Consider the following 24,640-nt stretch of genomic DNA (forward strand, 5'->3'; position numbering starts at 1 on the left):
TTCAAAAATGTAAACAAAATCTAACATAAAACAAAGGCAAACTGAGTAAACACAAAATACACTTTTTAAATGATAAATGTTATTTATTGAAGCAAAAAAGTTATCCAACACCTATATCACCCATGTGAAAAACGAACTGCCCCCTTAAATTAATAGCTGGTTGTGCCACCTTTAGCAGCAACAACTGCAACCAAACGCTTCCGATAAAAGTGAGATCAGTCTTTCACAATGTTGTGGTGGAATTTTGACCCACTGTTCTTAGCAAAACTGCTTTAGTTCAGCCACATTGGAGGGTTTTCGAGCATGAACTGCCCGTTTAATGTCCTGCCACAGCATCTCAATTGGGTTCAAGTCAGGACTTTGTATAGGCCACTCCAAACCTTAAATGTTGCTTCTTTTGAGCCATTCAGAGGTGGACTTACTCCTATGCTTTGGATCACTGTCTTGCTGCATAACCCAGTTGTGCTTGAGCTTCAACTCATGGACTGATGACCAGATGTTCTCCTTCAGGACTTGCAGAATTCGTGTTTCCCTCAATAATTGCAAGTCACCCTGGCCCTGAAGCAGCAAAGCATCCTGACACCGTCACGCTACCACCACCATGCTTGACCGTAGGTATGATGTTCTTTTTGTGGAATTCTGTGATTTAAGCCAGATGTAAAGGGACCCCTGTCTTTCAGATAGTTTGACTTTTGACTCATCAGTCCACAGAACATTCTCCCAAAAGGTTTGAGGATCATCAAGGTGTGTTTTGGAAAAATATCAGACTAGCCTTAAAGTTCTTCTGGGTTAGCAGTGGTTTTTGCCTCACCACTCTTCCATGGATGCCATTTTTTGCCAGTGTCTTTGATAGTGAATTCATGAACAGTGACATTTATTGATTCAAGTGAGGCCTGCAGTTCCTTGGATGTTGTCCTTGACTTTTTTGTGACTTCCTGGATGAGTCGTCTCTGTGCTCTTGGAGAAATTTTGGAAGGTCGGCCACTTCCGGGAAGGTTCACTACTGTGCCAAGTTTTCTCCATTTGGAGATAAGGGCACTAATTTTGGTTCTTTGGAGTCCCAGAGCCTTTGAAATAGCTATTTAACCCTTCCCAGACTGATGTATTACAATCCCCTTTTTTCTCATAATTTCTTAAATGTATTTCGACCTTGGCATAGTGTGCTGGGTGAGACCTTTTAGCCAACTTCATTCTGCTGAAAAGGTTCTATTTAGGTGTTGATTTGATTGAACAGGGCTGACAGTAATCAGCCTAATCAGTAATCAGTGTCTAGTCCAGATGAACCACATTATGAATGCAGTTTCATAGATTTTGGGTTTTAGTAAATAAGGGGGTAAATACTTTTTCACACAGGCCCAGTTGGTATTGGATAATTAGTTTGCTTCAATAAATAACATTATCATTTAAAAACTGTATTTTGTGTTTACTCAGATTGCCTTGGTTTTAGGTTAGATTTTGTTAGAATTTTTGAAACAATTTAGTTTGAGATATACAGAAAAACAGAAGATAATCTGGATTATGGCAAACTTTTTCATAGCACTGTAATTGATCATAGTGTCTAAAAATATCTCCAACCAAATAAAACATAATAATTACACATGCAAATACAACAATAATTAAAGCTATGCTCTCTCTATAAAGCATGCTGGCATGAGTAACAAGATCTCATTCAGTTCCATTCTGTGTCGTTTAAGCCATCATTGAGTCTTTGTCATGTACTTGGTGTCATGTCCTTTTGACCATATGCAATTACAGTGAACGATCCTCTCTGCCCATATTTGGATGACTTCCACCTCTGGTTATGGTCATCTGATCCAGGAAAGCTAACCAGATATAGCACATTATGTACTGTGTGCACATTGCACTTCGTGTGTATTATCTAATAATCTGTGAAACCGGTTATGTTTTGTGCGGCTGGTTGTTTTCTACTCTTTGAGAGCTTTCCAGCGACATATGACACATGGCTCTTTGACTAGCTTGATGTTTTTACCGACTACTATAATAGGTGTATAGCAAAATTATTTATGAATTATCAAAATGGAATACTTCTGATTTGTCTGCAAAATTCAAAGTAATGTTCATCATGTCACTGGCCCAAATATAGGGGATATTGAAGGAAAAACATTTGATGGTGAATTCTCAGTAAAATCTCAATACTGTTTAAAAATCATCTCAGGATGCACCTCATGAAGTTGGTTGAGAGAATTAACAGTGTGCAGAGCTGGAAATTAGACAAAGAGTTGCTACTTTGAAGAAGCTCAAATATAAGACAGCACTGTTTAAAAGAAATTTATCATGACATTATCCTTGTGTTTTTTCATACTTTTGATAACTTGACTATTATTCTGAAATGTGAAAAATAGCACTAATAAAGAATGAGCAGGTGCATCTACGTTTATGACTTCTAATTTACCATCTGGTGCTGTCACAGTAATTCCCAGCATTCCCAGTCGCGTCAGTCAGTGCTCACAGTGACAGTGTTCAAGAACAGAAAAGTGACCTGATATAGGGAGAATGTATGTCAACAAAAAAAAACAGGATGTGGTTTAGCTCCTTGTAGGCTCACTTCCAGCATGATATCACACTGGAAATTCCCCAGTTCAATGTATAATAAAGAACGAGAAGGAAATAATAACATATCCAACACAAGCTCGCCCCGAGCTGAACCTTATCAACACGCCAGACACTTATGAGAGTTATGTTGAGACTGTGCTCCTAAGGAAGAATGTCACAGTTTTTTTGACCATGCTTAAAAGTTGCTTATCGATTCGTAAATTAACCTTACCCAGAATCACATTTAGACATTCAGATTGGTTTGCTGACACTCATTTCCACCCTAATCTCTCTGTGTGGTTTATGACTGGGTTATAACTTTTAACTGCTTATGATATTCCCACTATATGGCATTCTCATTTGATGACACAAGGACTCTGTATTAAAGGAACTTTCTGGTTGAAATTATTTCCAGGAAATTGAGTGTGTGTGTTTTCTTTTAAATGCAAAAATCACAGTTATAGTAATGCACTTGCAATGGAAGTAAAGTGTCCCAGCATTCCAAGAGTTTAAATGCAGAAATATGAAGCTAGCATTTTTATCAAAGTGCTAACATTCATTTTAAGAAATAGTTAATAGTTTAAGGCTGTCAAATAAAAATTCTACATTTGAATATTAATAAAATGTATAATAAAAATGCACATTTGATTGTTAAAATGGTGGGTCTAATATGTGTCATTGACAAATAAGGTTGTCCAAGGTGTTAAAATAAGAAATATTTTAAAAATCTAGTTGACAACACTTGTGTCAAGTTCTCGGAAATCTAATCTTTGTGTCCAATTTGGATTCATCCATTCCTAAAAACCCTTTATAGCATTTTTTACAAATATATTTAAAACTGTAAAACTGTCATATGGTGTAACCATCAAGTAAAAAGTATAACAGTACTTTCTTTGCAACCTCTTGAATACATGAGAGTATAAACTTGATCATTAATTTCCAAAAGGTTTTCAAACTAAATTTTCAAGGTACATTTTCTTTTATATAAAAATTAGGGATGCACCGATGCATCGGCTGAACATCGGTAACGGGCGATATTTGCCTCGTTAACTGCCATCGGCCATCGGGAAATAAAAATGACATTCGCCGATGATTATATGTGTCATGAACGCTGTGCTCAGGAGAAACTTTTTTTCCTTCTTTTTATTTGGGCGGGGGGAGATACCGAGACGCGCGCCCTCTCCTCAGTAACTTAGATTAAACAAAGAAGATGGCGGTCGTGTGGCAATATTTTAGTTTCAGAGAAAGATCAGCGTTTTGCAGTTTGCAATACGTGTTCCATTGAAATTTCAAGGGGGGGGCTGTTAGAAAGTCATTTAACACAACAAATCTCATTGGACATTTGAGAAGCAGGCACGAGGCGGTGTACGGCGATTACCTGCAAGCTGACCAAAAACGGAAAAATGAAGCCGCCAAGAAAGCGCAAACCCCCGGTAAGACTCAGACTTAAATTGACACGGTGTTTGAGAAAGCCAAACAGCTGCCTCCAGACAGCGCCAAAGCGAAACAAATAACAAACAACGTGATGGAGTTCACCGCTTTAGATGACCAGCCTGCTCTGTAGTGGAGGAGGACGTGGGTTTTCGGAGTCTGATGAAGTTTATGGAGCCACGCTACACGCTGCCGAGCAGGTGTATGGGACGCGCGATGGAGAGCGCGCACATCACACAGAGCGCAATGATCCAATGACCCTCCCTGCATGATGTGTTTGAGGGGATTCTGGAAGAAAATGGACCAGAGAGGACAAGTACCTCTGTATCCCAACAACTGGGTATTTTCCTGGCAGAGACCACTATTCCCAGAGGTGAGAGCGCACTCTGCTATTGGAGAAATAACCACCTGCGTTTTCCAGAGCACCGAGAGTGAGCGGTTATTCAGCTCTGTGTCTCATGTTTTGGATGAAAAGCGAAATAGGCTTTGCTGTGACAAGGCAGAGATGCTTATCTTTGTAAAGAAAAACATGCATCTTATTAAGAAGTAGGCCAGAGGTACAGCAGGTGACTTATGTCATTAATGATCAAGTGGAGGTACTGTTTTTGTTTTATAAGATGCCCCATGTTCCAGCCTGTGAGTTCTGAAACACTGTAAGGTTTTATTCTGTATGAGAAATACACAAGGTGAAAGATAGCCCTATTTATGTTTGTATTTATTTTAATAACATAATTTATTTATTTCACTTGTTTTTGCATTTACACTTGATGTATTTTTTTTTATTTATCAGAAAAATATTTTTTATTGGGCCATGAAAATAATCTCATTGAGTAAGTTTTTGTTTATCAGGCTAAAACCACTCAAATAATTTTGTTGGGCAATGTACTGAAACAATCTTTTCATTGATTAGTTAACAGTCAAAGGTTTTTGAATGTTATTTTTCAGAAAATCACTTGTTATAACTAATGTCAACCAGAAAGTGACATTAAAGGTTGTTTTTGTTTCATAAATTGGTCTGATTGAATTTGTGCTCATTCTAGGATAGTGTGATCAAGAGCCGAAAGACTTGTATGTTTCCGTGGCACAAAAGAAGGAATAAATAACAAAAAGAAAAACATCGGCATCGGCCAAGTTGTTATGTTAAACATCGGTATCGGTATCGGCCCAGAATTTCCCAATCGGTGCATCCCTAATAAAAATATTATAAATCTTTGACAAAAAATATAAAAAAATGTCAGGGTTACACCACATGATTTGAACAAAATGTGCCTTTTCATAAAAATATTAAAATAATATCAGATGTCTTAAGGTCAACATAAACAACAAAACGGCTACCTCCATGTTGGTTACACCACAACTTTTATTTGGTGGACAAAAGCATTTTTAAATGAATCATATTTTAAAACACAATTGTTTCACTGCTTATTTTTGTAAGAAACAATAATAAAATATTACTCTGCACTAGTCATGCCAACATTTCTTTTTTTTCAGGAATTTCAGCTTTTAATGAGACTGTGTCTCTGGACACCACGTGACATTTTTCACTTTTAAGCCCAAGAAAAAATATCAATATGACTTTGAACTGAGAAATTGAAAATATGCTCATCATAGAAGAGCTGATTTAAAGTAAATGGTTTGTGTGAATAGCATTTTTTTTTTTATGTAATAGATCTGGACAATTTTTTTTTACACTGACCCTTTGTACACATGGCCATTATGCACGTTACCCTCTGTTATTGTATTTTATGATGAATCTTGTGTAAAGAATCCACGTTATGATAATGAAAATTTTTTGTTTTTTTTCTAGCTTGGTCGCCCACTGTAACAGACACGCATTTTTTCTACTCCAATAACTAAACTAGTAAAGGAAGTTTGGGCTGTTTCTATGAAGGATGCTTAAACAATGGTGTCAAAAAGTTATTCGACATTCAAAAGCGTTTTATGGGCAAAACCCTGAAAATTCTTTGAGTTAAAAACATGCACACGTTTAACTTGCATTACATTCTGTTCTCTCTTTTTTTTTTTTTTTAAGCCATTTAAGCCATTTTTGAAAGTGAAAACATGGATTACCTTCAGTGGCGTAAGTTTCATGTGAATACTAGGAAGGACAAATCAAAATCCAACACACCTGTTTGCCAAAAAAACAAGATTACGATTAAGATTGACAGATTGTGTTCCTAAAGCATCACCCGGGCAGACTATATCCAAACTGATACAAGTGTCAAGATCTGATTGGATGATTACACCTATAAAAATCTGGGAACCTCACACGTGGAAATCTAATTCTGATTGACAAATCACCATTATTTAAAGTCTGTTACTTATCAAATATATAATATTTTATATATTTTTATATGTAAAATATTACATTATTTTACTTGCATGATTAGTTCTAAGTAATACATAACACAATTGATCTAAAGGGGATGGTAAGGGAGGATGGTGGTTTTACAAGGGGGATGCTTTTTCAAATTTCTTGCAACAAGGGGGATGTCATCCCCTCACATCCCCCTCAAATTGAGCCCTGGAAATATGGGATATGGCATATTGTTACTCACAGCAGATGATCTCGTACAAAAACAACATAACAAGAAATGTTGCAATAATCCACAAGGAGCGACATGAGCTTGGCTCTTCCTCACACAGACACGCTGTTGCTTGTGGCTGTCTCTGCCTGAAGGAAAGATGCCGCAGGCAGTCAGATATTCTCAGTCGCAAGCAAATAAATCGTAACAAATTATCAGCAAAAATATTGGTGGCAATCCCATTATCGGTGCAATAATAATATTTAGATGTTTCTGGCCGATTGTGCATACCTAGCCAATACCAGTATAAGATACAGTTTTTTTTTCTTATTCCACACCAACAGTTTATTTTTTTATTTTTTTTTCTAAATAATTGATGGAGTCAATGGTGTCTAAATAAATGAATTAATTAAAACTTTAATCAAATGAAAATAGAACAAACATTTTCTACATAATATTGTATTATTTGTATCAAATAAAGTGCTGCATAACAGAGCATCACAGATGTGCAATATTGCTTTAATATAATACAATTAAAATTGAAGTATTATTAATATTAGTAGTAGTAGTAATAGTAGTAGTACAGTGAATATTACTTAACTACACAGTAGAGATATATTTTTGTCATAATTTGTTTTTAATTTGTTTTTAATTTATATTGAGTTTTTATTTTGGCGGAAGCTTTTATTTTGAAGTGAAACCATTTCTGTTTCTGTGTGTTTTTGACAGTAGCTTCTCACTTATGGAAAAGCAGGTCGCTATGTGACCCAATGTGATTATTAAATGGAAAAAGGCTTTTAATTAAATAAATATGTAGTCTGTATGTGCCTCACTGTAAAAAGTGAATTAGTGCTCTGCTTGCAGTCATCTGTTTCAAACAGAGCATGTGATGCTCTGAATAAATCCATGTATGATCCAAGGAGCTCTAAAACGGATGAGCAATTTAAATCTTTACAGTATGTCTGCACAACACCAGCTCCACACATTCATTTGAAGCAAGCAGTACATGCAAACTGTACATTTATCTCATTTAATCGAAGCCTTTGCGGTTAATAATCATCGTAGGGCTTAAAATGATTTTAATTTGTGTGCTGAATGTTTAAGGAATGACATTTGTATGTCAAATGGTACTGGTTTTTGGTATCTTAGCATTTTTACAATCACAACTTCATGAGTGTGGGACCCGATTCTAATAACAGTCACAAATATCAAGTTACAGTTACTTGAATAATGTATCTGGAGATCCAAAATTACATTTTTATATTTTTTCATTTTAAGCACTTAAGGGGCAGTGAAAGTGCCCTCCATGACCTTGTCAGCTCATCATGCACCTCCGGGAAGAAAGGAACCGGGGGGAGGGATAAGCATGTCGGCCATCTGGGCGTCAACCTCAGACTGGGCATGCCGACCCGAAGGCGGCAGCCAGGTCGAGTCTTCCACGTCAGATGACGGAACGATCTCCGATGCAGCGGCGAACTCATCATCCAGTTCGGGGGTCGAGGGACTGGCCGTGAAGCGAGCCGCTCTCACCTCGAGCTCGGACGGAAGTCAACGAGCATGCCGGAGGGCGGGTGGTTCATGGGGATCTACCCGGCATAACAGAGCCCGCTACCATCCCCAAATCACCTCCATCGCCAGCCGGGTCATTCTCAATCCCGTGGGAAGAAGGAACGACGTGGGGGGAAGCTGGAGTAGCGTTCCTCTTTAAGAAGGAAAGCCGCGACCGCAACGTTGCCATGGTTAGGTTCTCGCAGTGAGAACACGAACCATCCACAAACGCTGCCTCAGTGTGATCGTGGCCCAGACACACGAGGCAGCGTCTGTCACCATCAGGAGCGGAGAGAAATCAACCACATCCAGGAACAGTACAACAGGGGCGGAAGGGCATCTTTATAAAGACGCGTGCTGAAAAGGATGTTCAACGCCAGCGGTGTATTGCTCTTTTATAGAAAATATAACTCTTTTAGGAAAAAACTTTCTTTTAGCAGCGCTGTCGAAAAGCCCAGGGGCAAAGCTGCAATGCCGTGCAGAGAAGGATCCAACAGCATAAGCTCTGCAGAGGAGAGTGGAACAGTAAGTGATCTCAGCTTGCTGATCGCACAACTGCTCGGCTCCGAAGAAGAAATCTGAATGAACTTAGGTGTGATTCCCTCCCTTTATACACGTATGTCCGGGGCAGGGACATGCAAATTCTGTCTGACAAATTCTCATTGGCCTTTTCTCAAGTTCAGAGGTAACCGGGGCCTTCAAGAAAGTCCCCTAGTGTCGCTTCACTCGACACAATGTCGAAGTGAGCGACAGATGGGGAACAGCCAGGTAAGTTCTTTGCAATAAACATTATAACACGGTGCTGTTATGTTGGTTCCTTGCACCCTCTTGTGGAATTCAGAGACAGCATCGATTTCAAAATCTGGTGATCACTGATGTCTTGAAGCTGTTTAAAATTTTAATATTGGTAACATTTAAGTGAAAACTTCACAGCCCTGTTGACAGTAGTGTTGTCACGATACTAGAATTTCTAACTTCGATACGATACCTTGAAAAATATCGATATTCGATTCCATTTTCGATACCACAGAGAAAAAAACTGCCACAATATTAAGAGGGTAGAACTGTCTAGAACATGACAATGAGGTATATTTTACATGAACAAAATGTCCTGAGGTATTGCACTTGTTCAAAAGCCTCTCAGATTGCCATACATTCAAAAACCAATAAAGTGCAAGTAAATAAAAAGTGCAATCTTTTGTATTTCCAAGTCAAATCAAATCCAATCTCAATGTCAACAAAAGATACTTAAACGTCAAGGGGGGTTGGGGTTGACTAGCTTTCATAAGGTCTCTCGCTCTCTCCTCTCTGCCGTGCACACGCTTATGTATGTTGTGTGTGCACTATCTATGTTATGCGTGCAGTATGTTCTGTCTCGCATGTGCGCTACAGATTCCGGAGATTTGAACTAAATTGCGGGCATCAGGGAGAAGCTATCAATATGCGGGAGACTCCCGGAACTTCCGGGAGACTTGGGATGTCTGGCTTCATATCAAAAATATTTCCAGATAGCACTCCTGCTGTGTTCTTTATCAAACAAAATTGGTCGTGGAGCCGCGATGCACTCGCCATCTTTACATTCACTTCACTTTTGCTATTTAACCAGAGCGAATGAGAGGAGTGCGAGTGTGTGTGGTGTTTGTCAACGCGCCTTTGGAGAGAAGTGAAAGTGACAGCTCGGCTAGTATCGATACTTAGGGAAATTAGTATTGGTACCGTTCAGATATTTCAGTATCGATATTTATCGAAATATCGATATTTTTGACAACACTAGTTGACAGTCCTAGTGGAGTTTGCTCCATATAAAGTACCTTTCTGCGCTATGTTGTTTTACATCAAAGTTTAAAATTTGGTTGCAATTTGCACAGACAAGGTCACTTATGGTTTCTATCACACTAGCCAAATGCTAATACTGTATGAACAATGTTTAAGTCTCGTGGCAGTACTTTTTAAGGTTTATTGCATTAAACTCACATGCTTCAATTGTAAGTGCCTCACTATAACCTTGATTTTTTAACTACTTGTTCTTAATTTTATTCAAGGACAAGTCTGAATTACTTTCCATCGTAATCAGTATTATATCCATTGTGATTTGTCTGTTTTATTTGGTTTTATTTTGCATATTGTTTCTATGTACTGTAGGTGTTTGTCATCAGATTCTGCAACAGAAATTGTCCTTTAAAGGGACAATAAAAATGTACTACTATTATATAATATATGCTGTCAATACAGCTTGAATTGTATGGATCCTCAAACATTCCTTTAACATAAAGGCATTCAAATGCCACACAAACAGCTGGACAGCAACAGTTTACATGTGTTTTATGTATGAAACATTCAGTGCAGTATACAGAATAATTTACATTCAAACAAAGGCTTCAAATGGATTTTCCAAGGAATCATCTAAGGAACAAGACGTCCTCCTCTGTTATTATTATTATTATTATAAACATATCTTTATTACGAGGATTAACCCCTTGAGATGAAGCATCTCGTTTTCGAGGGGGTCCTCCAATACATCAAAGCAAAAAAAGAACCAAAACAGCAGAGCAAATATCACGGTCAAAAACCGCACAACAAAACACAACAACACACACACACCAGCTCACAATGCTCAACCCCACCCTACCCAACACGATCCCTATAGATAACATGATAGAGAAACAACCACATGACTAGCATTGCACAAGGTCAAGCACTAAGAGTAATACAAAAATAAAAAAAATAAAAATAAATTGAGGATAAAAATAACAATAATAATAAATAAATGAATGAAAATGAAGACATAAAAATTAGAATTAATAAACACATGACCAATGAAGCCCATGGTCAAACAAACAAAACTAGAAACAAAGACAAATATTCTGAAGATATTCCCTGAGAGCCCTTCGAAACGCTGTAAGTGAAGTTAAAGAACGGATAAAAAGAAGAAGATTGTTCCAATCATATGGAGCCTTAAAACAAAATGCATATTTCCCTACTTGTTTTTTAACTCTAGGAACAACAACAAAAATCTGATCATTGTATCGCAGGCTGTATAGCTGAATTATAAAGCACCAAGTGTTGCTTGAGATAAACTGGATAATTCAAGTAAAAACTTTTAAAAATAAACTGTAACCAGTGAGACTGTCTCCTGGCCGAAGGGGCCAACCAGGACAACTGTCTGTATAACACACAGTGGTGTGTCCTGAAGGGACAACAGAGAACAAAACGGCAAAGACTGTTGTAGACCACATCAATGGAATGCAAACAAGAAGCAGGAGAGTTCTGATAAATAATGTCGGCATAGTCCAAAATAGGCAGAAGCAGCTGTAAGACTATTCTTTTCCTGACCGGAAAATTAAAACATTTAACAGATTGATAAAGTATTTTAAGACGAGAGTAAAGTTTGTTTGTCAATGCTTGTACATGAGTTTTGAAAGATAAATCAGTTTCCAACCAAACACCAAGATATTTAAAGGTCTCAGTTGACTCTAAAGGAGAGGAATCAAGAAAACAAAGATTAAGGTTGTTTTCACCTATAGCCAAGGTTTTTCTATGGAATAATAAAGAGTAGGACTTTGATTTATCAAGGAGAAGTTTATTCGCCAATAGCCACTGCTGTATAGAATTAAAGTCATACTGTAAAGCGAGGTTTATCCCGGAGATAGTGGGTTTACTACAGTAAATGACTGTATCATCGGCATAAAGATGAATATTACAGTCTGTACAACATAAGGGCATGTCATTAAAAAAAATAGAAAATAATAATGGTCCCAAAGAAGAACCTTGAGGGATGCCTTTTACTATACCTGTATAATCTGACTGACAACCCCTGTAGGACACACCCTGACGACGATGATGAAAATAGCTATTAAACCAGAGTAAAGATGATCTCGCAAGACCAATAGCATGCAATTTATCTAATAGAATATAGTGATCAACTAAATCAAAGGCTGTTATGCTGAAGGATTTTGCTCTGGGTTTATGTTCTAGCACACCACATTATAGAGTGTTCACACATTGTTCTTAGAGGTTCTCGGTACATATCAGGCTTCCCTTTTAGTGTTTTTAATGTTGAAATGGTATAGCAAACTCTCCCCTTAGCCCTGGCACAGGAAAACAGCGCCATGTGTGTTCTTTTAACAACTATCTGGCCCCGTATCTCCTCTGTGCAAATGAGCAAAGCTTTAGGGATTTTACTGGCTCTGCATTCCACAATGGCACAGAGAATGAATGCCTGACAAAATCTGACTGCAGCAAATTCCACACAATGCTGATTCTCTCTTCCGTAACTCATTTAGTCTACAGGGATTCTCTCAGAGAAAAATCAATTTGCGTCCAAACACTGAAAAAAGAAGGATGGAGAGGGATGTTCTTTTTTTTGACGAATGATACTTCTAAAAATGAGTTGATATTAAAACAACATTTTGATTTTGTAGCTTTTAAGTAGGTAGTATGTGTTCACCTAGTCACAACTGTTTACAATAGACATTCAGTATCCATCCTCACGATGATTTTGGGAAACGAAGCCAAAAGATAAAAGAGAACTTAGTAGGCACAATCCTGAAATTCCTGCAAAAACAAGCAAGTTGTGGTTGTCAAGAACACCACAACTCAATGGAACTCTTTGCTAATATGCCTTGCTAGCTAAGCAAACATTGCAGCATTTAATGCTAATTGGTGAGACCTTTAATATATCATCACCTCTGAATAATGCAAGATGTGTTTGTGTATGAATGCCTTCTTAGGAGCTCTCAGGAATTGGCACTTTCATGAGATATTTCTGGAATATGTACAGAATGTATTGAATCTACACTCAGCACTTTATTAGGAACACTATGGTCGATATACAGTATATATCTCGATATGCATTTGGTCTGAAATGGCTCAAAAGTGATTATTATTTTTTAATCAGAGGAACCATAATTCTGTGAAAACAGCCAGTAGCCAGTAGCCAAGTAGATTCAATATTTTAAAGGCATTAAATAAAAATCTATTTAAAAATAAAAAAGGCATGTTTCCCTACAGGTTTGCACTAAATGAACACAAGGGAGAATGAGATATGCACTATATGCACTATTTACCTTCATATATTGCTACTAAAAAAAAAAAAAAAGTAAATGAGCAAAGTGTGCAAAAACTACTCCAATCATTTTTTGAAAATCTGGTTGAATATTGCATGATTTTAAATTAGTATCAAATTATTACTGTGGGACCAAGTCAAGTTTATAATTATAAGTTATCATTATTATTTTGAGTATTAGATTTGTTTTACTTAAAAGTAAAATATTTCTTTCCAAATTTACTTCCCCTGGAGCTTGTATTTTGGCACCGAAAGTGAAGCGCAGCTGGTGAAGCACATCTGGTGAAGCTTAGCTGTCCACTCCTATTTCATTACACTGTGCCGCCTTTGTAGATTTGTATAATAACTTGTAGTGGTTTCTAATGTTTGGAATTGTGCAAATTCTTGAACATTCAGTCCTTTATCTCAGCTCAGTAGGTTTATTAAAATGCAAGTGAATGGTGATCCGACCTTTATGGCTCCAAAAAGAAGAGACAATCATCATAAACGTCATCCATATGACTCAACTGGTTAAACAAATGTCTTCTAAAGCAAAACAACTGCTTTAGTTGCGAAAAATATCAATATTTAAGTACATTTTATAAATCATAAAATGCAGCAGTATGCTCATGGCATTATTGTGTTGGCATGTTCACGCAAGAACAGATGCACGTGTAACACACCAGGAAGAGCAGTGTTGTTTACAATTGAGCAGGAGGAATTCTGTACAGAAGCTCCATTTGTTTTGGTTTAGATCTGTATCTGTTGGTTAAATCACAATGGGGCGTTTGTGTGCTCATCCAGAATATCTCAACCAAAAGAAAAATGTGATGTTACATCCATAACATGCCAACGCGAATACGTCACACGAGGCATCATTTAGAACAAAATCGCCCCAAAAAGAAGGTATTTTTGCTTTTGTTTTTATTAGTTCATAACAGCTTGCCTGGGCAAACGTTTAGGAAAACTTCTAACTGGCTGCTAAACAATTTCTTACTGTAATTGGTCCACATCCTCACTAGGTGTGACCTGAAGTTTCACCAACTACTTTGTTGACATTGTTCTGTCAGTATTCAGCATGAACACACCAACGTAGAGATATTAGCAAGCTGGTGCAAATGTACAAACATCTGTACAATCGTTCGCAATTTATTTTTTGTTTAATTAGTCTATGAAAGGAATTAAATCTACTAAAATACACTAAAGTGCTCATTCACTCATGTGCCATCTGCCACAAAAGCCATTCACACATCTGCCCGAAGTAAGATATGTGACCCGTCACGGAAACCAGTGACACAAGTCGGCAGCACAACTTGTGAGCAAAATGAGAAACAAGTGTTTTTTTCCAAAATTGGTGATTTCCGCTTTTTTGCAGAATCTGTTAGTTGAGATCATGAAGAAGCCTCTCCATGTTTGAGATAACAGTATTGGTATATTTAAAAGCGTACATTTTGAGGTTGAAATCGGCTTGTTTTTCGGAGATTCTAGCATGCAGTAGGGGCGTGTCATTGTCTGTGTGTATTTCTGTACTGAATAGCCGCCGGCGCTTTTGCCCCCGCCTCTAACAGCGTGGCTACTTATTATGCAGCTCTAGCCGGCTCTATCTGATATCAAAATTCAATGAAGATGGACGCCGCAAAGAATGTCGCAGACGAGCTGAACCGTGGCCGCTACAACGAAAATGTTTTGAAGTACTTCTTCGACAAGCCGGATGCTTATGAACAAGCGCTCACTGATTCTGAAGACGATCTGAGCGACGATGAAAGTGGCATGATAAGACTGAATAATATCCCTAATCTACAACTGAGCGAAGATGAAGACGAGGAAGAATGTATCGGACTGGCGTCATGCGAATTATTGGACATTTAGAAGCAAACAGACGCACAGTGCAAACTTCGGAGATGGTTACATCCACAAAGAAGACCCCGACAAAGAGAAAGTGTGCCCGAACGACTTATTTCATTGGAGGCAACGAGATCTGCAAGAATACTTTTCTGTTTCTTATGGGGTGAGTTTCCATAAACATCAAAGTTTGTCGCTTTTTGTTCATTCTAAGAACACGCATCACGTTATCTCATGTTTAGTCCATGTTTACAGGGGGAGCTTTACAGGGGTATGGCTTATCTAAATGAAATGTAAATGAGCCCTATTGTCACTCCCAGCAGCAGAGAGAGGTGAGAACTGCACAATCTTTTGAGGCCGTTTTCTCCCCTTTTAGCTTTTTTGAGTGCCTACCTTCAAATGGCCACAACTTCTCCAAATATTGTCAGATTTCCATGTGTTACAAATCGTTGGAAAGCTTGGAGACTACACTTTCAGAATCTGTGAATAACTCAAAATGCCCCAAAACCGACTTGTGTCCCTACTTTCCGTGATCGGTCACATATGCCTCTATCACCATTATTTTGTCTGTATTCTGCACATTAACACTCTTTTATTAAATCATCTTTTCAGTAGAATATGTGTTGCTAAAATTCACTGTTGTTTGCCCTGTTGTCTTCCAAGTCTCTGCCAGTGTTTATGACCACAGAGTTTGTTCCCGAGACTACGTCCATGCATACGACCGCAGAGGTCGTCTCCGAGTCTTCGCCTATGCCCACTACCACAGATGTCATTCCTGAGTCTCAGCCCATGCCCATGATCACAGAGGTCCCGCCCATGACTCTCTCCATGCCCACGACCACAGAGATCACTCCTGAGACTCATGTTCACGAACACTGAGGTATTTTCCCAGTCATCCTGGACTCTTAGTCTCGAGCCTCTGATGGCTCTGCCTTCTACGACTTCGCCCCTTGAGACTGGTCACCACCCTGGCCTCCTGACCCTGTTTCAGCCCTGTGGCCGCCAACCAGGCCTTCTGATTCAGTCCCTAACCTGAGGTGGTCTTCTGGGTCTCATGGCCATCCACCTGTTCTGCTCTGTTCTTCTGGATCTCCTGACCATCTGCCTGATCTGCTCTGGTCCTCTGGGTCTCCTGACCATCTGTCTGATCTGCTCTGGTCTCCTGACCATCCGCCTGATCTGCTCTGGTCTCCTGACAGTCTGTTTGATCTACTCTTTCTTCTGGGTCTCCGGATCGTCCGCCCGGTCTGCTCTGGTATCCCTGGTCTCATGGCCGTCCGCCTGATCTGCCCTTGCTCCCTTCATCTCCTGGTCGTTTGCCTGATCTGCCCTGGTTTCCTTGGCCCCATGGTCGACCGCCTGATCTGATCTGGTCTCCTGGGTCCTTTGACCACCAGCTTGTTCTGCTCTGGACTCTCTGTTCCCCGGCTCCATCTTGGCCCTGCCACCCCTTCGTGCCCTCCTTGGTTAAAGGTTAAAAAAGGGATTATGTTACGATTCACTGTTGTCTGCCCTGTGTTTTGCCTCTATCATCTTTTCCCTCCAGACTACACTTCCCATAATCCCCTGCTCTGTTCACTTCCAGCTGTATCCTATTGTTCTCACCTGTGTTCCATTCCCTCTTTAGTCAGTTTGTATATAATTCCCTTATTTCTGTTCAGTCCTTGTCAGTTGTTGTATGTGTTTTGACCTGCTGTTCTCCACCTATTCCCTTCGTTCATGTTTTTCCCATCGTGGGTGTTTACCCCGTTAATCTGTATTTTGTTCATTTTATTACATACTTTAAACTGCATTTGGATCCTGCTCCTGTGCCCTCCTTTCCTGTAACAAGTGTCATCATAAATTACAATAATGGAGTGTAATTAGCACATATTATGGCCAATACGTATAGCGTATTAGCGTCATGAATTCAGAATGTAAACAAGACAAATTAAAGATTTTCTACTGCATATGTATTACTTTAATTCATCATCGGGTGGTTAAATCAGATACAGTGCGTGTGGAGGCTTCGTGCTATTCTCTGCGACATCCACACACAACTCACCACACGCCCCATCAAGAGCAAGAACCACATTATAGCGACCACGAGGAGGTTACCCCATGTGACTCTACCCTCCCTAGCAACCGGGCCAATTTGGTTGCTTAGGAGACCTGGCTTGGAGCACACCCTGCGATTCAAACTCATGACTCCAGGGTTGGTAATCAGAGTCAATACTCGCTGAGCTACCCAGGCCCTCTATTGTTACAGGTTTTTGATAGGTGCGCATGTGTGTGAACAGACTGGATAAAAAACATCTTTGGATGGAGCCCAACAACAAGTCAACTAAAATGTTTTGGGATTACAGTGGGAAAAGCACATACACTATAAACTATACCCATTATTATTTCATTGATGGAAAGTTAAGGAAACAAACACAGCAACAACTCTGGAACATCTGGAAATAAAGCAAAGCAATGAGCAGGGCTCGACAATTGCGAGAACTGTCACTTGGCGATCGGGCCAGTGCTGCATTTTTAACATTAATGCAAGCAAACAACAAGTGAGAGAGCATAACAGTTACACTGAGCGAATTAAGTCTACTAACCGAGGAGCGAGCGCAAGAATATTTAGTTCGCAAAGATGCGCAAGTGCATAATATACTGGACGCACCAAGGCACAGTCGCATGCACAAGATCATGTAAATACCTGAGTTCACTCTCCTATCACTGTCCTCACTCTTTTCCAAGTGTCTTAGCAGCAGCTATTACCAATGTGTAGAAAATAGAAGGAAAAAAAACCCACTTAATGAATTTTGTAGCGGGATCGCACGCCTTAAGCAACATTTTAAGTATCCCTGCACATTCCGTTTTCACAGTGCGTGAAATCCCCACATTTTTAATTTTTACATGTTGATGAAAAGCTAGGGTGACCATACGTCCTCTTTTTCCCAGACAGGTCCTCTTTTTCAGACCTTAAAAAAGCATCCGACCGGGATTTCTAAATTTGCGAAAATGTCCAGGATACTGCTTTAGTTGCATTATGATGTGCATCTGGTCGAATACTTCATTGTGGGTGTGTGCGTGCATATTTGCATTACTTTAACCACTCTTTGTAAGTCCTACCTTCTTGCACACCAATTGGTCGATTATAAGAGGCTTACAGCAACTATTGGCCAAATTCCTGCCTGTCAATCTCTCCACGAACGTGCGAATCGCTGTTGTGTTTAGCATCAAACAGTTGCCTGACAGTAGCAGCAAATGGCAGCTGAGTGGAAATAATGCCTAAATAAGATTTGCATAAATAATTCCCATGCTTTCATCCAGGTGGAGATCCGTGGAAAGCAGAATGTATGACATGTAAAGCTGGCACTTATGTGTCAAGTTGCTAATAAAGGTGCAAGTGATTTAGAAGCACACATTAGCTCTGCGCAGCATAAAGGGTCAGCAAAAGATCATGAAAGATCATCAGGTAAATTAACTGACTACTTTTTGCAACCAGGTAAATTTGTTATCATATTGCTTCATTTTCTATGGCCATTCAAAATAATAGTAATAGTAAATGAAGGTACACTAATGGCACCAAACATTTTATTTTAGTACACGTTCAAAAAGAATGTTGTAAATTCTTATTTATTTATATATATTTACGCTATGCTAATAGAATGTCTTTTTCATTGTATTTAAATTTGCATTCATAGTAACACTGTTTTGAACCCTATTATTCCAATTCCGGTTCAGTTCATCGATTAATAATCTATTAATATCATGAACCCAAGATATGCAGGCTCACATTACTCTGAACTAACCCATCTACTGTATAGTTACAAAGCTCACATTGGAAATCAACATGCTGCTTCAGAATGTTCATGTACCCTGAAGTCGCCCCCATTCTGCCAAATTACTGACAAGCGGCATCCCCCATCAGACATTTCGGCATCAATTTAATTGTGTTGCCTGTGGCACTACTGGTCAGAGATATGGGTTCTGGTCCTGTGGAAAAAAGGAAGTAATCTAATTCTCATAAACAGTGGGGAGCACGATTTCTTTCATTTGCTCTAAAATTAGTTAAATTTTTACTCCACTGACGGTTAGGTTTAAGGTTGGGGTTAGGGTGTATGGTAAATAAAATATACGTTCCTGTTGACTGTATTACATCACTTTTGGTGCCACTCTGAGGATAATTCACCTCGACAACACTTCCATTTTTTTTCAGTACACAAAAGGACATTTTGGAACTGCACTAAAAACTTTCACCCACTGTTGCACTTGCGTAAATGGTTGCATGACAATAAAGTGATTTGATTTGATAACAGTGTGTAAGCATGCAAAATAATCAAACAAAGATTGAGTTCTCTTCCACCAGGCCTCAGGTCTTAATCAGCTGCGGTCAGCGCAGTGTTGAACTGGAGGGGCTTTTTATGCTAAGTCCAGTGTGTCGGTGAAGGAGCAAATTTAGCTAATGGAGAGCGCTCTGCACCCCCGATAATTTTGAGTCACTTGCTTGCAATCAGCTTCAAATGTGAATGGGCCTCTCTGTCTCTGCACAGATGAATTGTGGGTCTGGCAACAAATGCACACAACTGTCACATGGGACTATTAAAACCAGCAGAGCAATGTTTCACAAATTCAGAGGATTTTGGGATACACACTCACTATCTTACAATTCATAACACACCAGCTCTGAATTTTACAGTCTGATCTCATGAAAATTACGTCACCGTGCTGACATTTTTGCCAAATGACTTTACGTGGTTCATTAAACGTATCGCAGCAGTTCTGAGAGTAAACTGTCCACTGTGTTGCACTAAAATGTTCTCCCAAACAGACAAGGTGCTCTTTTGGAGTCGTATCCCAGTCCTTTGCATCGCAACAGCAACACTCTGTCAATTGAACCACCTCTCAATCTGATCACACTCTAACAAGCTTGTAATGATTATGGAAAGCAAACGTTAAAATGTATTGCCTATGTGTTAGATATCATAAGATAGCATTGTGTGAGAAACAGGGCAAAAAGTAAGTGTTTATGAGCTGATAAACTTCCATTTTACTCGTGATTTGTGTGAAAGTGAATAAAAGTCATTGTAGCGATTCTTGAGTTTATTTAAAATTAATTTTGCTATCATAAAATGATTCCATGAGACACTGTTGGAATATTATCTCGGAGTCTCCTCAATCTTCTTCAAAATAAAAGCTCATCCTCATAAACTTTCACCTTCTACATATTTCAAGTATATGCATTACCGTTACCAGGGTAGCAAGTTCTTGATTCACTCTAAATCACCAAACCCAGTTACAACTATAGAGATCCAAAATAATCAGAAATATCAAATTAAATGTGCAAAATGTATTAAACCAATCCATAAATGTACCCATTAATTTTTACATGATTATGTGAATAAATATGGAAATAATAATAATTGTTTTTATTATAAGTACATATAATTTTTTTTATTCATTCTATCATTAAATAAAATGAAATAGTGTATTTAATTAAATGAAATTATTTTGAAAAGACACTTTCATTCAGATGCAGACTGATAGTGTGACATTCTAGGGAAAGTGGTACACATCTAATAATCATCTAATCAATCATGGACTTGTTGAGTGCTGAGCATACACAGTACTGCTTTAACGCAGAGAGTCGCATAAAAGAAGCCCTTGAAAAAGCCATTCATTCATTCATCAGTCAGGACAGACTGTGTAACACAAGGCTGTTACTGTTGCAATTACATCAAAGCATTGAAGCCAACACCTGAACTCAAAAGAGGAGAAATAAAGGGGGAGAAATAACAGTTGGCAGTTGTTAGATTGACTGGCTGTCCCATACAATGACAGCTTTAAACATCCATACAATATAAAAATAAAACAAATACACACGTTTGCAAAACTTGCAAATATGCAACACTTGTGAGTTTTGTTAAGTGTGCCATTGCGGAAGTCTGTGAGACGCATTATATACAATCAAGACACGCTGTTCTAAATTAGATGTAGACTGGTCAAGAGTTCCCGGCTGTGTCTCAAAACTTAGTCAGGTGCCTACCTGGACAACATTTTTGGAGCATCAAAGGAGCGTGCAGCATTTTGGGCAGTATAAGCACTTGCATTAGCCATCAAAGGGGACTTTAGCTAACAACAACAACAACAACAACAACAAGTATTTATTTATGTACTTTGCAATCATTTGAGCATGCAACATTTTTTTGCATCATACTGAGCTGACTATGTGCGCATGAATTGAGCCGACTCGATTCGTGCCTATGAAGCCCAAAAATATTGACTAGGTAGGGAGCTCATTAGGTTTTGAAACACAGCCGTTGTGTCCGCGAGACAAAGACTCGTCCAGATGAGGAACGTTACAATGTAAATCAGAACAGAGACAGAGACGTTCAAAAGAGCGAGAACTTTAAATGCCCTTAGGTTCGTTTCTACTCAATAAATAACCGGCGAGCTCCATACAAACCATAAATAATGCATTACAAGGATGACAACTTACTCCGAGAACTTACTAAAGTAATGTGAAACTTATAAATGGCCCTCCTTCCGAACAGAAATGCAAAATAAGACACTTTAACGGTCGTTTCATGTAAACTTTCCCTCAGAGAAATAAAGTCTCATGTACTCACAGGATTGTTGTCTGTGGAAGAATAGCGGGTACAGTTTCCAAGTTTAAATGCATACATCTGACAGTGGTACGGAAACATAAACAGCGGCTCGGACACGAGAACACTCGGGACGGGCCACTGCTGAGAAGCAACACGGCGAGTGCACTTAAAAAGCAAGGTAAGTTTCGGACAGTCCTCAACGCCATGGCCTGCCAGTGAGCCGCAAGAACAGTGTGCAGGAATCGAGCAGTCCTGTGGAAAGTAGGGCAGTGTTACAGCCTGCGTACTAGACCAATCACAGTCCACTCAATCATTCTCAGGATAAAAGCCCAGCCTTCTGAAGTTTCGCCTACTACATACCTCAAAGTACGTGCGTTACCGAAGTTGGCAACTGGACTACGCAAAATGAAGCACTAAACTTATAAATAAATGTAGGATTAGCCATTCATTTCGAAATAATTAATTGAAAATTAAAAGCTAAATAATTAAAAATGCCAATGTAATATTCAATGAAAACAAAACATTATTGTTTTATGTACAAAATATATATTTGTAATAATTTCTCAAAGAAAAGTAAATAAATATATGAACAGATTAATTCAAAGTAATAATGAAAACATCTCGGTTACTAATGTAACCTCGGTTCCCTGATGGAGGGAACGAGACATTGTCTCGATGAGTTGACACTAGGGGTCGCTCCTGCGGAGCCCAGACATCTCTGATCTTGAGAAAAGGCCAATGGAAATTGGAGTGTGGAATTTGCATACCACACATCAGGTATTGTACTGAGGAGCCGTGCCAAAGATCCGGCCATTTCAGCGGATGGTTCAGTGTTGTGGCAGGAAGGACACAACATCTCGTTCCCTCCATCAGGGAATGGAGGTTACGTCAGTAACCGAGGCATTCCCTATCTGTCACTCACTCGACGATGTGTCGATGAGTTGACACTAGGGGTCCCAATGGAAAACGCCACAAGAGCTGAACTAGGTTACGCAGACTGGTGGTGCAAGACGGGCAGACCTCTGTGTGCCTCGTAGCCAGCGCAGCAAGCCATCACATAACTACCCCCAACACACTGGCAGGCATGAAGCGGTCCCCTGCATCTAGGGGAACAGCTAACTGCTCAGGAGTATAAGGACTGGCTGGTCCAGACCTGGCCGTCTCTCTATTGTTCTCCACAAAAGGAACAAAATCGTTCAGCTGGGGGCCAAATATATGGTCCAAGCTGGGGGGTGTCCCTCCAAAGAGGAGGACACCGCAGAGACCACACCCAGCCCCGAGAGGAGGAGGGGGGTTAGGTGGAATACAACACACTGTCTTACCGGTAGGAGCGGAAGCACATCGTGCGGAGCGGCGTTGTGGTAGATCATACCGAAGGGAGGATGAGTTACTACAAACACGGCAACCAAGGACAGAGGGCCCTCTGCCCAAGGAAGACTGTTTGTGTCACCTGATAACACATGGGACGAAACTGGCTCAACCCAGATGTGCAAAGGTGTTAGGTGTTGCCCAGCCCGCGGCTCTACATATGTCTGCTAGAGAGGCGCCGTGGGACAATGCCCAAGAAGCCGCAACACCCCTGGTAGAATGGGCTCGTAGGCCAGCAGGGGTGGCACGTGCTGGCGTGGTATGCCATAGTGATGGCATCGACGACCCAGTTGGCAATCCTCTGTTTGGAGACAGCGCTTCCCTTCTGCTGTCCACCGAAGCAGACAAAGAGCTGCTCGGAGCTTCTAAAGCTCTGCGTGCGATCCAAGTAGATGCGAAGAGCGTGCACCGGACAAAGCAAGGCCAAGGCTGAGCGCTTGCAGGTTCACGACCTGATACCTAAAAGGGGTCATGGGAAGCTTGGGTACGTAGCCCGGTCGGGGTCTCAGGATGACATGAGAGTAAACAGGACCGAACTCTAGGCACAGTTCGCTGACAGAGAATGCCTGCAGGTCCCTTACCCTCTTGATGGAGGTGAGTGCCATCAGGAGGGCAGTCTTCAGAGAGAGCGCCTTTAGCTCTGCTGACTCAAGGGGCTCGAAGTGAGCTCCCCGAAGGCTCAGAAGGACCACGGAGTGGTCCCACGAGGGAATGAGGCGCGACCTGGGGGGGTTTAACCTCCTCGCGCCTCTCGGGAACCTGATTATCAATGATGCTTCCCTAAATACTTACCGTGGTCTACCTGTGCTTGGTAGAATCGACTCCAGATCAGCTGGACTGCCTGAGGGTGGAGCGACTTGAGCCGGTGCTGACTCCAAAGGAGGAGACGCCGGGTGAGATGTGACATACGGCGAGATCGTAGGCCGCCTTGGCGGTTGATATACGCCACCGTTGCTGTGTTGCCCATCCGGAGCAACACGTGCTTGCCCCGGATCAACGGCAATAGCCTCCTCAGGGCAAGTAATACAGGCAGCAACTCGAGGAAATTGATGTGCCAACGCAGTCGCGGGCCGGTCCAAGGGCCGGCGACTGAGTGCCCATTGCATACAGTGCCCCAGCCCCGTTGGGAGGCATCTGTCATAACCACGACTTGCCTGGGGACCTGGCCTAGTGGAACTCCTGCCCGTAGGTCTGACCAGGGGCTGAGAAAACGGCAACAAGCCTGCGTGACAAGGACACTGTGTGTGCAGTGGCGCCATGCTTGTCTCTCAACTCGGGTCTGTAGCCAGTGCTGAAGTGATCTCATATGCACCAATCCAAGAAGCGTGACCGTTGCTGAGAATGCCATATGCCCCAGGAGCCACTGAAAGTATTTCAGTGGGACCAACATGTTCTGTCTGAACGCATGCAGACAGCTCAGCACTGACTGTGCGTGCTCGTTGGTGAGGCGTGCCATCATCAACTCCATACCGAGAAAAGAGATGCTCTGAACCAGGACGAGCTTGCTCTTTTCCCAATTGACGTGAAGCCCCAAGTGGCTGAGGTTCCTGAGCACCAGGTCCCTGTGAGCACACAACATGTCCCACGAGTGAGCTAAAATTAGCCAGTCCTCGAGATAGTTGAGGATGTGGATGCCCACTTCCCTTAGTGGGGCAAGGGCTGCCTCTGCGACTTTCGTGAAGGCGCGAGGGGACAAGGACTGGCCGAAGGGGAGGACTTTGTACTGATATGCCTGACCCTCAAAGGCA

General features: G+C 40.5%; 1 protein-coding gene across 1 annotated transcript in view; it reads right to left on the reverse strand.

Annotated features, from left to right (window-relative positions):
- The window catches only part of LOC127656724 (peroxidasin homolog), a 127,086-nt gene extending 105,305 nt beyond the window's left edge, over window positions 1-21,781 (reverse strand). Inside the window, exon 1 of the mRNA XM_052145207.1 lies at window positions 21,546-21,781. Within this exon, the coding sequence (XP_052001167.1) occupies window positions 21,546-21,730 (185 nt within the window). The 5' untranslated portion in view covers window positions 21,731-21,781. The remainder of the gene's footprint in view (window positions 1-21,545) is intronic.
- Between the last annotated feature and the right edge of the window lie 2,859 nt (window positions 21,782-24,640).

The sequence above is a fragment of the Xyrauchen texanus genome, chromosome 16, assembly GCF_025860055.1.
Source record: "Xyrauchen texanus isolate HMW12.3.18 chromosome 16, RBS_HiC_50CHRs, whole genome shotgun sequence".
NCBI classification, from domain to species: Eukaryota; Metazoa; Chordata; class Actinopteri; order Cypriniformes; family Catostomidae; genus Xyrauchen; species Xyrauchen texanus.